Source organism: Brienomyrus brachyistius, chromosome 20 (assembly GCF_023856365.1).
Source record: "Brienomyrus brachyistius isolate T26 chromosome 20, BBRACH_0.4, whole genome shotgun sequence".
NCBI lineage: Eukaryota > Metazoa > Chordata > Actinopteri > Osteoglossiformes > Mormyridae > Brienomyrus > Brienomyrus brachyistius.
In genome coordinates, this window is record NC_064552.1 from 18,666,982 (window position 1) to 18,682,435 (window position 15,454).

General features: G+C 43.5%; 1 protein-coding gene across 9 annotated transcripts in view; it reads right to left on the reverse strand.

Moving 5' to 3' along the window:
- Positions 1–15,454, reverse strand: part of LOC125715372 (CSC1-like protein 2) — a 49,806-nt gene that overhangs the window by 24,740 nt on the left and 9,612 nt on the right. For 6 of the 9 annotated variants that reach the window (XM_048986778.1, XM_048986777.1, XM_048986776.1 and 3 more), the window contains 4 exons: positions 6,187–6,392; positions 5,131–5,210; positions 2,890–2,928; positions 241–331 (listed from right to left, as the gene is read on the reverse strand). In XM_048986778.1, the coding sequence (XP_048842735.1) occupies positions 241–331; positions 2,890–2,928; positions 5,131–5,210; positions 6,187–6,369 (393 nt within the window). In that variant the 5' untranslated portion in view covers positions 6,370–6,392. Of the gene's footprint in view, positions 1–240; positions 332–2,889; positions 2,929–5,130; positions 5,211–6,186; positions 6,393–11,163; positions 11,240–11,279; positions 11,659–15,454 lie in introns of those variants that run through there. The other 3 variants (XM_048986774.1, XM_048986775.1, XM_048986771.1) reach the window with 3 other exon arrangements.

The following is a 15,454-nucleotide window of genomic DNA, read 5'->3' on the forward strand; positions in this document are numbered from 1 at the left end:
ACCACTGTCTAGATCCTTATCCAAATAATCCACATGAGATGGGAAGAAAAAAGGAACAGAAGTACTTTGCAAACAAAAGTGATCAGATACTGACTGGAGAGCTTTCCTCTGTACTGTCCCTGTGTATAAGTGGTGCCGGTCCCACTGACAGAGCAATTGGGGGGGGGGGGGGGGGGGGGGAGAAGGGCCATTCCGACCCACAGGGACAAGAGATGCATTTTTTGTTGTTCACTGGCTTACGTTGTCTCTTTGCTCAAAGTCAACAGAGCTGGAAACAGAGGTGAGGCGTTCATATCGATCGGGCGTTTCCGAATGCAGGGCTGATGCCACACTAGGAGAAAAACAAAAATAACATTGTAAGTTAGTTCAGGTGTGAAGCAATTATCCTGGCCTGCTCTCAATGCCTGCTTCTCCCTGCATATTAAAATAGTATATTGCACTAAGACTAATGTGCAAGTAATTCCACTGTTCAACGCACAATTGCTTTAAACAGTTGTTTTGGGTGCTGAAGCCCTCTGGCTGTTGAGAATGACGTCGGCAAGCCACCCTATGCTCCCCACGAAGACCTGGTTTACTTTCACCCATGTATGAGCAAAAAAACTGGGTAATGTGCGAGCCAAGGACTCTGGGAGCTACACGTGTACTGGAGTCCACTGAGAGCAGACCAATTACTGTGGCTAAGAGTCACCCAGCTCGGATGTCCCCAAGGAACAGAGGTACCAGAAGAGGACAGCGGTAGTCAACATTAAGCAGCTCAGCAGAGATGTGTTTATCATCATCAGCACGGAAGGAACGGCTCTGCTATTTACAATCACAACTGGAGACATGGGCAGCGTGTCACGTAGAACCCAGTACAGCTGTAACACCACTGCAGCCCTGGGGCAGCTTTTCTGGAACAATCTGTCAGGTTAATCTTCGCTTTGGGAGCAGATTTTTATTTTGTTCTTTTGCTGGGGTTTTGGCCAAGGATGCAAATATATAGACTGATGATCTGTAGGCACCCTGGTGGCTGATTTAGATGGGTGTTTAACATATATGCAAATTAACGTATGCATTCTGAAGCCTAACACGCATTGTGAGCATGACACCTAGTCCGCTGCAGCACAGATATTCATCTGCAAGCCGGTCAGTGGACCATGCAGAGAGACCCCCTAAAGTAGAGCTGCAGTTCAAAACAAAAAAAAAAAAAAAGGTTGTTGCCTCTTTAATGGTCTCCTGTCAATCTGCTGCTCTAACGTATGCATCTTCATGGAGCTGGCGTTTTCAAACCTTAATTGCTCTGCACATGACCATCCACCCATCACCCGTACAGCTATGGCAGTCCCAGGGTCACAGTGCAATCACACAGACCTCTACAGGAATCGCAGGAATTGCTAAGGAATTATCAAGTAATACAAACGGGTCCTGGTTCCTGGAAAGCTCCTATATGTGGAGCAGGCTCTGTATTGTACCAGGACCAGCAAGTAATTAGCACCAGGTCTGAAGATTTAAAAAACATGGTTTCTCAGCTCTCAGATCAATCTATTTTAAAAAATCCTCGCTTTAAAGATCAATCAGGTTGTCAGTTCACTGTCTGAGAATAGACATTAAGGAATCAGAATATTAAGCTTGCTATTAAGCTTGCAATCACTTGTAATTACTCTGATTGGAACTGAAAACAAAAATTAATAGAGAGCATTAAAAAAAAATCAGTCAGTAGATGCAAATTCTTACAGTAGCCATTTGATCATTCTTTTCTTATATACTACAGTAACTTTATTGTCATTTTATCAGTTAACTAGTAAAGTTCCACTAACCTATCCAGTATGACGTACTAATGCATAAAAAACTTTTTTACATTTTTTTTTTTAATTATGAAAGTAAGACATCCATTGCTGGGCTGCAGTGCACCTCCGGATGTCTATTTCCACATCCACTTAAGTTTAGATGGGGTGTTTAAGCAAAACGCTGTTGCATTACTAAACCACCCAGCCGTAACGCTACATTGTACGTCTGCCTTCTCAGGACTATTTAAAAACACGATCACTCACAGTGAATCAGGATAACCTCTTGCTGAATACAGATACCCTGCTTGTTATGTGCCACGTCAGTAAATAAGGACGATTGATTTTGTTTGTACCTATTAGTATCACAATGATAAATACGCCCCCCAGTGGCCATCCACAGACAAACTATGCCTCCCCCCATGAAACTACTCTGATTTTGTAGCAGTTACAGATGTACCGGAAGTAACAAACCTGCAAAAAGTTTCCAGTGACACACTGGCCATGTCATTCCCCCCCCCCCCCCCAAAGGGAGAGCTACACCACCAGTGTGGATCACCCAGAACCCCCTAGGATCAGAGCCATGTCATTCGCAGGCATGACTCATTTTTGGAGAGTTAGATATCTGCTTGGGCAGAAGTATCCACCCCACAGCACTCTGCAGGGGTACGAAGCGAGGCCCAATCAAGTGGCTGCGGCAGCCAATCTCATAGGGATCCGGGCAGAGCTCTGAGCTATGCGCCTCTCTGGGCATCACAGGAGGACACCAAGATCAGCGGCCAGTTACCTGTTTACTGCTTCATAATCCTTTGTACTTGTTCTGTTTTTGGTTAAATCAGACAGGTAAGAAGGTGCATGCACAGCAAAGAGAACAGACTCTGAAAGGATCTTAAGCAACACCAAAGCAGAAACGCACTTTAAATCCCTGATGGGATTCAACCGCTATGGCAGGAACTGCAGGCAAAGCGCTCAGAGGTTGAGGGAAATCAGTGAGAGAGTCACCACCACGCAGTCACACCCCAGGTCCACACAAAAGGACCGTTAATTCACCAGAGGGAAACTGAGCGAGAGTGGACAGTGAAACCGGCGTAGCAGGAGACACACAAATTCAAAAGTCAAAACATACTATTCCCTCTCGTCCGAGCCGCTGAAGAGTTTCTTCAGTCTTCAGAAGAAAAACGAGAAATAAAATTAGCAGGATACGATAATGAGTTAGCTTGTGGTCACTAAACAAATCTATCATGTGTTATTTTCAAAATGGTAAACAACCTATGACGTGCAAATATGATTGTGTTCAGTAAGCATGGCAATTTACCACCTCTCAGGTGACATCACAGTTCCTCATTATTAGTGGTGCATTAATAAGCACCTTGCAAAAACAAACGACCCCAAGAGAAGCCAAAAGGAGCACAAGATATTAAGCTGTGTAAGAATTTATAGTGTGGACAATAAGCCATTTCTGTGTTAGAAGAATTTTAGCGACTGGACAAGGTATCCATGGTGATTCACGTTCCGCATCCTGCCAGAGAAAAAGAGAGCGTGAGGGAGGGAGACAGAGAGAAAGAGAGAGGGAGAGAGAGAGAGGAAGACAGAGAGGGAACAACAGTGCAGGGACACAAAGGAGCCATCGCCTCACGACAGGGTGACCATCTGTGATATCGCCTCCTAGAAGAGAGGGGGCTCTGTGCTCTTCATTGTGGAGCGGGCAGTGACAGCTGAGAGTGGCCTCAGAGGGCATGGGGGGGGCGTGAAAGGGCAGTCTGAAGCACCCCCCCACACACACACACTTCCCACCCCCCTGCTTACACAATGACTCGAGGAAGGAAGAGCAATGAACTCCTCACAGAGGAACGGGTGTGGGGAGGGGAGGAGAGGGGGGCAGATGGGAAGCAGATTACAGAGATTACGGGGGGGGGGGGGGGGGGGGGGACTCAGACACACAGCTGTACCCTCTTAGGGTCCAGTACGCTAACATCAGAATTTCAGCAGCAAAACAGCCCATTTGTGGAGGTGAAGGATGAGAGACATATTTACCTGATAAGACTGTTAACCTACAGACCGTGCCGTCTACTGTTAATAAGAATAATGGTACATTTTTATAAATGATATTTATATGCTTATGCAAATCATATCATAGTTAAGTGGAATATGCAAAAATTATTTAAGCTAATTCTGTTAATCAAGAGACCAAATGAAAGTGCTATATCCATATCAAAGCATGCCATCTGTTTTATGATGACTGAATTACGTGTTCTGTAGAACATTCTTCAGAATAATATAATATTAATATTAGGAATAATATATCAACGAAGTGGCAAATATTATTTCTGAACTTTATTTCAATTCTACCACCACATGGCAGCATTAGATCCTGTACAGCAAATGCTGGCTGTAGACCTGAAGGACCAAGAAATCCTGGAAGTCACATGGTCAACCCTGCATTGGATAGCTTTGGATGCTAGGGGCCAAAGCTCTGATTGGCTCTAACACTTTGGTAGCTTTGACGCAACCCTGAAGCCTCAGGGAAGCAAGGGGGCATCACCATGCCATAATACGAAGCATGCTTCATTTCTTCCTATATTAGCCAGTTTACCAGAGGAACACTCAATACTGCCAAATAACCCAAGTACTGTCATAGAGATCCTATATCAGCAGTATGAGATAAGGAAAAGGCCATTGGTGTGTCTCTATCAGAACTCAGGAACCAAGACCCTCTATCCTGTACCTCCTCAAAGCTTTTCGCAAGAAGGGCGATGAAGCCGAAGCTGAAACTGCAAACCCTGCAGACAAAAGCAGTGTGAAGGCGGGGGGAGCTTTAGCGGTCTGGTCACTGCCGACCCTGATGCAGAGTCTACATGGAGTCTGAACGGATCCTTCACCTTCCAGCGAAGCTGTTTCACATGGATGGATTCATACAGTAATGACAGAATAGTCGTGACTGTCACTGCACCAAGAAGGAGACTGAGATTTATGATGCGGAGAGAGACTCACTCCACGTTCTATGCATTCAAGTCAAAAAGACCTTGGAATGCAAAGACAGGGACCTGGAAACTGAAGAGGTTATCGTTAGCATATATTAAAGTCTAGAAAACATAGAAATAAAGGCTGGCGAATCAACTTCTAACAGTTTAAAAGCAGACATTTAGGACATTAGGTCTGAAAAACAAGAATGAAAAATACACATTAGTTCCAGTGAAGGTTTCCTGCTGGAGACGTATATATGAATTATTCACACATCCACCCATCAACACAACCATCTGTGAATCTGCATTGAAGAGTAACCAAAAGAAGTTTTAAAGCCAGAAGCTTCACAGGAAAACTGTGATGGACTGTTAAGATGGTGAAGTCCGAGGGTCGGTGCTCTTACCTGTCTGAGTCTGTCACTAGCGCCAAGCGCCCATAATCCCAGGCCACTTTCCGCAGGATGGAGAACACGAAGAGAAGGACCTGAAGGGCAGCAAGGTGAACGGTGAGATCACGCACGATCCCAAACACCGGATTAACACAGCGGGATTACATTAAAAACAGCTCTTCCAGTGTAAAATGAGAATCCCATCCCTCTGATTGGCTGCTTACTTCAACATGATGGATAAAAATTTTGAATCCTGATGTTTTTGTGCTGCAGCACCTAAAGGCATCCTAGGGACAAGGCGTGTCACGCAGTTACTGAAATGACTGAAATCTCATGGGCAGGATTTACAAAAAGAAAGACTCTTACATCGCACTTATTAATTTGTCCATTAGTTTGTTCTGTAGTAAGCTGGAAGCAGGACAATCTCGGAGTTAACGAAACGAATCAGCTAATCCAAATTTAGCCTCACCTTATAGAATATGAAATCTAGCCCTGTTTACAATAACAGACACCAAGTTTGTCATTTATCCTGTTTCACTACTTAAAACTATTAGTATTTAATGCTGAAAGTTTTTGGAGCCTTGGGGAATCTAACCACCAGGAAAAAAGAGACATTGCAACAAAAGTACGTCTGCATGGTCGCTTAATCATTAACGGGTTAAGTGGCTGCTCGCCAAATCCATAACCAACTAAGCCTAAAATGGTTTAATATACTTGATGACATTTTTACAGCTACCATTTTATAGCTATGCATGGAGCTTTGCTTGTTTACCCAGAAAGACCTCAGTAAGGTTACCAACGCATCAGTCTGCTTACTGTCATTATTTACACAACACCGCTTTATGGTTTATGACTCTGTGAGCATTAGCAGAACACTGCAACCATGACAATCTGATGCCAGCTGTCTATTAATGTCACCTGCTTTAAAATTTGCAAGAAGGACCAGCAGAGAACCAAAACTAAAAAAAAAAAAATAACTTGGCTAAAATCCCGCAACAGTACTGTGGTTCCTCTGGTGACAGGGTAACTTGGCGCGCCCCCCCCCGCCCCACCCTCCTACCCCCAGCTTACCAGGAAGCACATAAAGTCCAGGGCGAGGACAGTGGGCACCCCCCCAAAGGGCAGGCCCTGCAGCACAGTGCTGCGGATGCGGGCCGAGTAGCAGTAGTCCTTGGAGATGCTGGAGCAGTTACTGGGGGCCGTGCAGGCCCGCGCGCCAAAAACGTCCGTCACCATTATCAGCACGAGGAGCATCGTCACGGCCGGGTGCTTAACATCTGCGGAGAGAAGCCAGGATTGCAGCCGTCAGTGCCACGGTAATGTGGTCAGCCTATCTACGCCACGTTCAGCAAGATGAGTTCTAACCCGGCTGAAGCAGATCATTTGATAAAAGTCACTAATACACTGGCGAACCTCCAAAAAAAAAAAAAAACTTACACTAACACTGAGAGCTCAACAAGGCACTTTAAATGCATTAAAATCCCCAGAAAGACAAAATAAGCATTATTTAATTAAAGAATCTATTAATTTATAATGAACTTTCATCCTGTTAATTTATCCACATCAGCACTGCACATAAAATTATAATTATAAATTCAGATAACGACCATGTCGATTACCCCCACCCCACTGGCTGGGGAGTCTTACTGAAGGCCAGAGACAGAGGCAGCACTACACAGTACAGCAGTCTTGGCAACATCAGGTGACATCACCGTTTTTACCATGCATACATTTAAAACAAATGGAAAAGACTGGACAACAGCAAATAATAGCGAATGTCTAGTCGTCTGACTTCCAACTTGCTTATCCTGGTAAGTGTGACTGGAGAGACCTGGACCCTAACCCTGGCAGCACAGGGCACAAGGCAGGGTCAGCCTGGATGGGATGCCAGTCCATTACAGGTCACATACTGTACATGCACACGCTCACACGAATTAGCATAAAAGCAAGTGTCTGGCCAGTGTGAGGAAATCAGACAAAACATGTGAACTTCAATCAACAGGAGGGGGATTCAAACCTCAAACACCGGAGATGTGCAGCTACAGTGCTAACCGTGGAGCCATCATGGCCCCCAAGCCACCCTCTTCTGCAGAATCCAGGACCAGTGGATTCCACAGCTCCCAGCAAAAGCACAAGAGCACACAGCCACTGAAATATGGTTTACTGCAGGCTCAGCCTGGCTGTCTGCTCCCATTAGGGCACTAGGACCTTCTGCATATCTCCTGTCTCCTGCGATTCCAGCAATTCATGACAGAAGGGGAGCCTAACGGTCTCGTTAAGCGACTGTGCTGGCCGACATCACAGAGGAGACCCCGTGCTGTGCCGGACAGGCACCAGTGGCAGGATGCCAGGGTCTCACTGTCCCACTGCACACATTCAGCTGTAGAAGGGCGACTAGGCACATCAATGCACCAGTAAATTCAACCAGATACAAAAAAAGCAAAAGCAATGAACGTAAAGAAAACCAAGCAAAACCAATCACTGATGCTAGATTTATACCTGCAAGTATCCATTGGGGGGGGGGGGGGCGACAAACTCTGTCTCTGCCTGCTGTGGAATCAGTGGCTCAGGAGGACTCAGAAATCTGCCTGGAAGAGGATCCTCATTTTTTTTAACCATAGTGAGAATCCACAAATGTTCCCATTGACTCGGTTTTTAAATAATAGAATGAGGTTTTTCTATCCATGAGGTCACAGATAGTGTCGCTATTGCTCCTCGATCCTCCAGGATTGTTCTGGAATTAGATCCAACGTCCAGTGGTGGGAAAGAATGATTCCAGAATATGAATTTCAGTGGAATTTGTTTTTTTATGGCTGGCATTATTTGCTGATGAACTGTACTTATTTGGTTTGCGCCATACTTACTTCTGTTCAAATTATATCATAAAAAATTTATTTATGCATTGGCAAAACAGTCAAAAGCTGCTTAGCAAAGCAAAATATCAAAGTGTTAAGTGACATGACTGAATTTTTCAAAAACTGTACATGACCACCTATGCAATGCATGGGAAATTGAGCATTTTAGTATCTTCATAATTATTATTCACTCCAGATGGAATTATAGCTATAGAATAATGCACGCAAAATGCACAGCCGAGAAGCCGGGTGACAAGATGAGCTGAAAGATCAGTTCGGTTACCAAGTAAAGAAAGATGTGAGAAATCACCTCCTTAAATGAACTAATGTACAAATCCCTTTATTAACATATTTAATTCACTGAAAGAATGCCTGTATTATTTTTGTCCGCACCATCCTGTAATGTTCAGTGAGGCAGGAAAGCTGAACAATAGTGTGCTAATTCTCTTCCCCCAAAGTACTCCTTCCTCTCTAACAGAAATAATCCTCTAAAGACACAACATTCCTCTCACACTCATTTGTTTCCACATCCTTCTTTTCTATAGTCTCATTCTTCCCCAAAATACCCAGTCTCTTCTTCTGTTCCTAAGCATTTAAAAGATTGGGACTAGGGATTATGAAAAAGGATGTCTCAAAAAGCGTCACGTCTCTCCCGTCTGGGTTTGATTAAACAGGGATATCGATGTTTGTCAGCTACCAAATTTCAGCCTAGAACATTTTTGTTGCACGCTTTGAAGTTGGGACACACAGACAGACAGATTTTCCCAGGACAGGTGTGTCTGAGAGTGAACTCACACTGAAAATGATCTTAAAAAGGCAGGATAAGCTCCAGCCAGCGACCAAATCCTTGAATGTGACTGAACATGACGTTTTCCAGTGGGACCTGCAACAAGCTGTTATTGTGTCAGCTTCCATTCACCCTTTGAAACGCGGCGTATGTCTTTGCATTATGGTATTTTATACAAACTGGTAGTCAAGTTCCTAGGAAATTTAAGAAATCATCTTTCATTAACATGGTAACACACTCACTTCCTAACTATATAATTCTGGGCCTGTTCACACTTTGTTTTAAATGCATCTTCAGTGTTCAGACCACAAGCAGACGGCAGAGACACCTCACCGTTTACACCTGTGTCTGTCATGCGTCTCCCAGGTCTCCAAATATCCCCACAATATGATGATAAAAAAAAAAGTTATTTTGACCGTTCTCGATCCCCATAAGGAGAAACTCAGTTTAAAAAAAAATCTGTGACTGCAATGGAAAAACTAAAAATGCAAACACTCTTGTATTTTGCTTGGTTACTTATGGTATTGGTTAGGGCAGGGTGGTCATAGGTTGTCATAGTTAGCTTTAGCATTCTTCCCATAGCGGTCCCCATAAAGATAAAGATATGTTTACCCGACATGTGTGTGTGTGTGTGTGTGTGTGTGTGTGTGCGTATGATTGTGCGTCTCCAACAATGCACCACAACCTAGTGCTGTACAAGTGTTCGAAAAAGGAATAAATGGATAAAGTGTATGACGTGGACGGCAGTCATTTAAAACACAGATCATCATGCAGATAGAGGCCGCATTATTACAGCCACTTACTAAAAGTGCATGGTGCCATTTAAAGCCAGTGAGAAGCTGATAGAAAGGCGGAACCGGCAGGCCGGCTGCTGCGCGCTCAGGGGCACAATCACGCCCCACTGGCTAAGCAGACTCAGAAATCGGATGCATGGACAATCATGCTTTTTTATAATTCCACCTATACATTCAAAGTTGCAGTCTGAATAAAGGAACTATCTTAGGAATGCCATTGAACATTCATTCATTCATTCAGTCATCATACTTTGTGCCAGAGCATCGTGGCTGACAATAGCAGCCTGTGTTATGTGATTTATAAAGTCAAGTTCTCCTCAGAAAAGAAGAATCACTTTTCAGCCTGACATTCAAGGGTGATAAACAAACAAAGAAACTGTGAACAAACACAGAAAATTTCCACAAAATGCAAGTAGCCAGCAGTACATTACGAATAGGCTTTCCAAGGCTGGGCAGGGGCTTGCCTGACTCTTCATATTATGACGATAATAATTCTTATTACTAATTATTATTATTACGAACAATAATATTTTATTATTATTATTATTATTATTATTATTATTATTATTGTTGTTGTTGTTGTTGTTATATTATTAATTAATAATAATTGCTGTTGCCCTAATTATTACGAATCCACATAATACATATGCTGTTTACCCCAATTCTTGGACAGATTATCCTACAAGTATGCATTTTGCATAATTAAAATAAATTAACTATTACGCTAATTAATTAAAAAGGTTTATAGCTTATGGAACTGGTAAATAATTACTAGATTCAATTACCAGAATAACAGAAAGTAATAACGTAAATGAATAGAGAGGCGTCAGTGACTTCTGAAGGACAGCAGCCGTCCCGCGTCGTCATGCCAACAGGAGCTCAGGCCACCCTGAAGGACCGACACGCAGCCACTGATCTCCCACAGTCACGCATCTTTTTAACACCTCACACCTTGTTTTTACTGGTTATGCCTAGGCTGTACAGTAAAATGCAAAATTTAATCTCTAAATATGCTAATTATCAGCTATCTTTTATTACATAATGCGCAAAAAAACCCAGATTAGGACACGCCCCGTGTGGACCCTCAGCCATCATCCGTAAACGTATCTGTGTTTATTTTGTCCGTAAACAGCTAATTATTAAAATCCGACTCGCCTTCCACAACCAGCTTCATGAATATGTAGCGTGGAGGCTTTAATCGAGTCACGGACCCCCCACCCCCATCCACCCATCCTCCCTCCCTCTCTTTCTACTCCACCTTAACCATGCTGAGTAAAAATAACCTGAATCAGACCAACAGGTCTGGAAAATTCCAGTCATCGTGTTAGAAAACCTCAACGGCACCTCATACCTAATAATACATCTCATATTAATGCAACACTCCGTCTGGCAGATTGCGCTTAATCCCGCTGAACACGGAAATCGATGTCCGTCCCTAAAAGACGCTCTCTTTGCAGCCAAAGCGCTAAAAGCCCAAATAAACATTGCGAGAAGCTTTACCCATAACTGCTGCTGGGCGACTGTCAGCCTCGATTCACTGCCGCTCGCTGAATAGTTTTCTTGTACGTACAAGGAATTAAAAAACGTATATACGGCCCCCAACCCTACTTACCACGGTACATGGTACTTAGCACTGCGCGTACATTAAAATAAGCCCCATCTCGTAACCCTGAGCACTGGCAAAGCCGCAGGCAGTCAGGTGAAACACAAACCACCTTCTCGAATTACCTCTGTTGTTACAGCCTGTATGATGCATTGCGTCTCCTGTTTCTTAAGAGATGAACTGGCCCGACGACAACCAGCCTGCATCGCATCACTTTGTCCTAACTTTCGATAATTGCAGGAAAATCCCCCATAAGATGACGACACAAATGCTGAGGATCCCAAAAATGAAAAAGAAGGTCAGCTAGTCTCAGGGAGAGGACTAGCAGCCCGGCGTAACACAAGACAGCGCAGATCCATCGGCAGCACAGCCGCAGGCTCCTGTATCAGGTACATTCATTTAAAATTTATGCTGCTTCTCTGAAACCAAAAAGTTTTTGGTTTAATCTTTAAAAGTCGCTCGGTCCGCCCGCAGGAACGGCATATCTGCCCAGCTCATCACACAGGCGAGCTTCCTTGAGGACATACCGGCTGAAGCAGGGCGGGGCCACGCTGCTGGTCAGGGTTTGAGCATAGAGAGGGAAGGCAAAATGCCTCCCAGGTCATGGGGGGGGGGGGGGTCAGGTGAGGGCCAGGGGATCAAGCAAGGAGGTGTGAAAGGCAGGGTGTGTTGGCATGCAATACACACGCGCACACACACATATACACACAGACACACACACACACCCACAGACACACACATGATAACACGCACAGAGACACATGCACACAAGCACAAACCCACACACACACACACACACACACACACACACACACACACACACACACACACACACTCCTCCCCGGACTGACACGGGCACAGTAAGAGAGGGGCTAATTGACTAATAATTAAAACACAGCATTCAGGAAAATCATTTAAATAACGTAATTTTAAAGTATGAATTCACAGCCTTTAAGTATTTAACAGCTTTACCATATGAACATATGAAAAATTACCACACTTGATATTCAGTCCAACACCAATCCAATATATCAACTGCACTAAATCTCATACCATTTCGCCAGGACACTCCCTATAAAAATCTCTCAGCATACCGATAACTATGCATTAAGCAGATAAACCATATAATTATAGCCAATCACAGTCCATGACAGACCAGGCTTGGATAAAAATGAGCAGTTTCATTGTTCAAGCTGCGTGCCGTCACTCAGCAAATGCGATGTCACTTCCTGCCCACCCGAGCGTCATTCACAACATTATCCGCTGCGACATCTCTGAACGTGTCTCCAGAACCCGAGAAAACGGGTGAACGGTGTTTCAGTTCAGGTGACTGATATCAAGAGAGACATGAGTCTCCGTAGGACGGAGTGAAGGACATATCGGATGGTGGACATGTGCAATAGAGCAGGGATGCAAAAAGATTATTTCTATTGGCCAAAAATGCTGTCATTATTTCAGAAAAAAATCTGACATTCATCAGACATATAGGTCAGGCATAACACATATCTATAATGAAATGGCTGTTTCATACTTGTTCATACAGCAGAAGATGCGTCCCATGCTTGTTTACATTTACTGCCATACATCCAGAAAGTGTAAATTAAGGTACATGCATGGTTCCTCCCGGTTCACCACACTCACAAGGTTCAAGACCTATCGACACGCCCACAGACCTATCGACACGCCAACTCGCTGATATACTCAGCACTCCAGCCTGCAGAAACATATACTTGTACCAAAACCTTGGTGAAATCTAAAAAAACAACTAACATATTGAATGACATTTGTTCTGGGTGTACATCTGTACGCAAGGTTTTGGAGGAGGATATATTACACTTCCTGAGTGCCTTTTTGATATATTCAATAAAACAGCAATGTCCATCCATCCATCTTTTGTAACCGGCTCTGCTAAACAGGGCCATGGTGTCAGGCAGGAAGCACAAACCTACAAGGCCAGGGAACATTCCGGAGAGGATTCCAGTCCATCACAGAGCTCATACTCACTCATGGACACAAGAAGAAGGCCAGGTCACCTGAGCAGACGTCAAGGCTGACCTGAGTCAGACTGCAAGGAGGCAACCCGCAAGAAATCCGTGCAACACAGGGAGAACATGCAGAAGGAGTGTGTGGGGGGCAGGATATGCAAAAACCACACCCACAGAGTGGGTGAGGGGGAGGAGGGTAGGATTTGAACCTTGGAGGGTGAGGTGACAATGATAATTTTGTTATTTAGGGTTCTGTGATGGTTGTTTCCCTCCTAATGGATGGAAGTCCAGAAACTAAATGGAGAAAAAAATGTTAATAGTTAATAAACTTAATACATTATGATGGGGGTTAAGGGGCTGAAAGACCCGACAGCCTAATGCCAAGCCTGTGATGTAAAGCGGCCACCTTCCAATGACAAGCACACCGCTGTAACCTGCAGAGCCATACACTGCCCCCCTGCCTAGAGGCCAGGCTGCAGGAGAGAGCATTCAGATCACCACCACTGTCTGAGGCTGACCACTGTGGAAGCGTGAAGGAGAGCAGTGGTGGCTGCGGGGTAATTCATTCAGGAGGATGACAGCAAACAGCTTCAGAGGCACGTTTGCAGAGTAAATGTGCGTCAGTGCTGGCATCCCATCCAGGGTGTCCCCTGCTTCAGTACATAGGCTACCAGGTAACAGATCATCTACAATAGATGGATGGAGGAATGGAGGGATGGAGAGATACTTTGTATTTCAGGATGGGAGCAAATTCACACTGTGAACTTTGTCCTAGTCTTCTAGTCTTACTCAACAGGTTTCCCTTAACAACCTGGTGACCTCAGTCATTCAACACCCAGAATACAAAAGGCGTGGCCCTGAAGCAGGGATATCTTTATACATCACTCATTTTTATACCCATCTCTATAAAATGACACAGATCAACACCACTGAGAACAAAAAATAACATCCAAACAGTAAGATTAACAGTTTATGGCCATCTACACCAAACAAGGTTAAATCCTCTTTATAGTGGCTGACTTTAATCTCACATTCCCAGGACATCCCGGACATTCCCATTTCGGATCAAAATTTTCCCAAAATTTCCAAAACTTGCAGTTCCTCAAAAAATTTAAGATATTCCCAGGCACACAGACTGCTGTGCATTTTATTTCTTAGCAAGGCAAGTAATATATACAGAAATATTTATACTGATAAGCAAAAATATTAATCTTAATCTTATTGCACACAATTTCACACAATTTGATTTGATTATTCAGCTAATAGTACAAAGAATGAATACAGTATAGTCCACTGTGACTGCATTTTTTGCACAACAAGTCTATATATTTCGTCTGAAATTGTTGCAGGTTTAAAAATAAATATGACCTCACCTTGTGTCAATCATGTTTACACACTGACTCAAAGTTTTGTTCATCATTAAAGTTTTTGGAACCGGTTTGATTTACTGTATTTTTTTCCCCATCTGTCAAAAGCTACTGACCATGATCTTGTATGCATGTTACAGCGCTTGTGCCCTGAACATCTGCCAATTACCCAGAGCACACATTTCTGGTGGCACAATTTGGATTGCCTGTTAAACTCATAAGGTGTGTCTCATCTTACTAATTACGAAGACATGAACGTTTTCCATAACAACACAAACATGAAGAATGCAAAAACATTCCATATCAAAGAGATACATGGAAATATGAAGGATATGGAAGGTAGAGTTAGCTAGTCTATCTATAGGTCCTTCTGAATGGCAGCCAGAGACACGGACTTTGGTAGGATACTGTTGACAAATGGATCCTCACCAATGGACAGGAAGAAACCTCCTAATCCCAAAGGAAAGTGCAGGTCATCTTCTCTGGGTCGGCATTATAGAATCACACATCCGTTGTCAACGTGAAACTAAAGAAACAGCAGCCTTTAGTTAATGTAACTGTACCAGAACCCAAATCACTTTCGCAGTGACATCTTTTCCAAAGTTAAAAGTAGAAAAGTCAATGATGAATGATACAGTAAACTTTATATCTCAAAGAATTCAAGACAGAATAGCACTATATGCAGGAATGCCCAGGAAACTGTATCAGTGCATCATCTTAAACTACAAAAGATCAAATGTTTAAAAATACATTCCTGATATAAAACCCCGGTAACCACAGCTATGACATCACTTTGCAGCTGACTGTGCGGTTGGATTACCAGCATCTAACTGACTGCTGCATACTATCCCTACCTGGGCAGGATAACAACCAAACTGCTCCCAAATGGACATCATTATATTGCTAAAATATAACAAGCAGATTTTAAAGATGTCCATGTAAAAACAA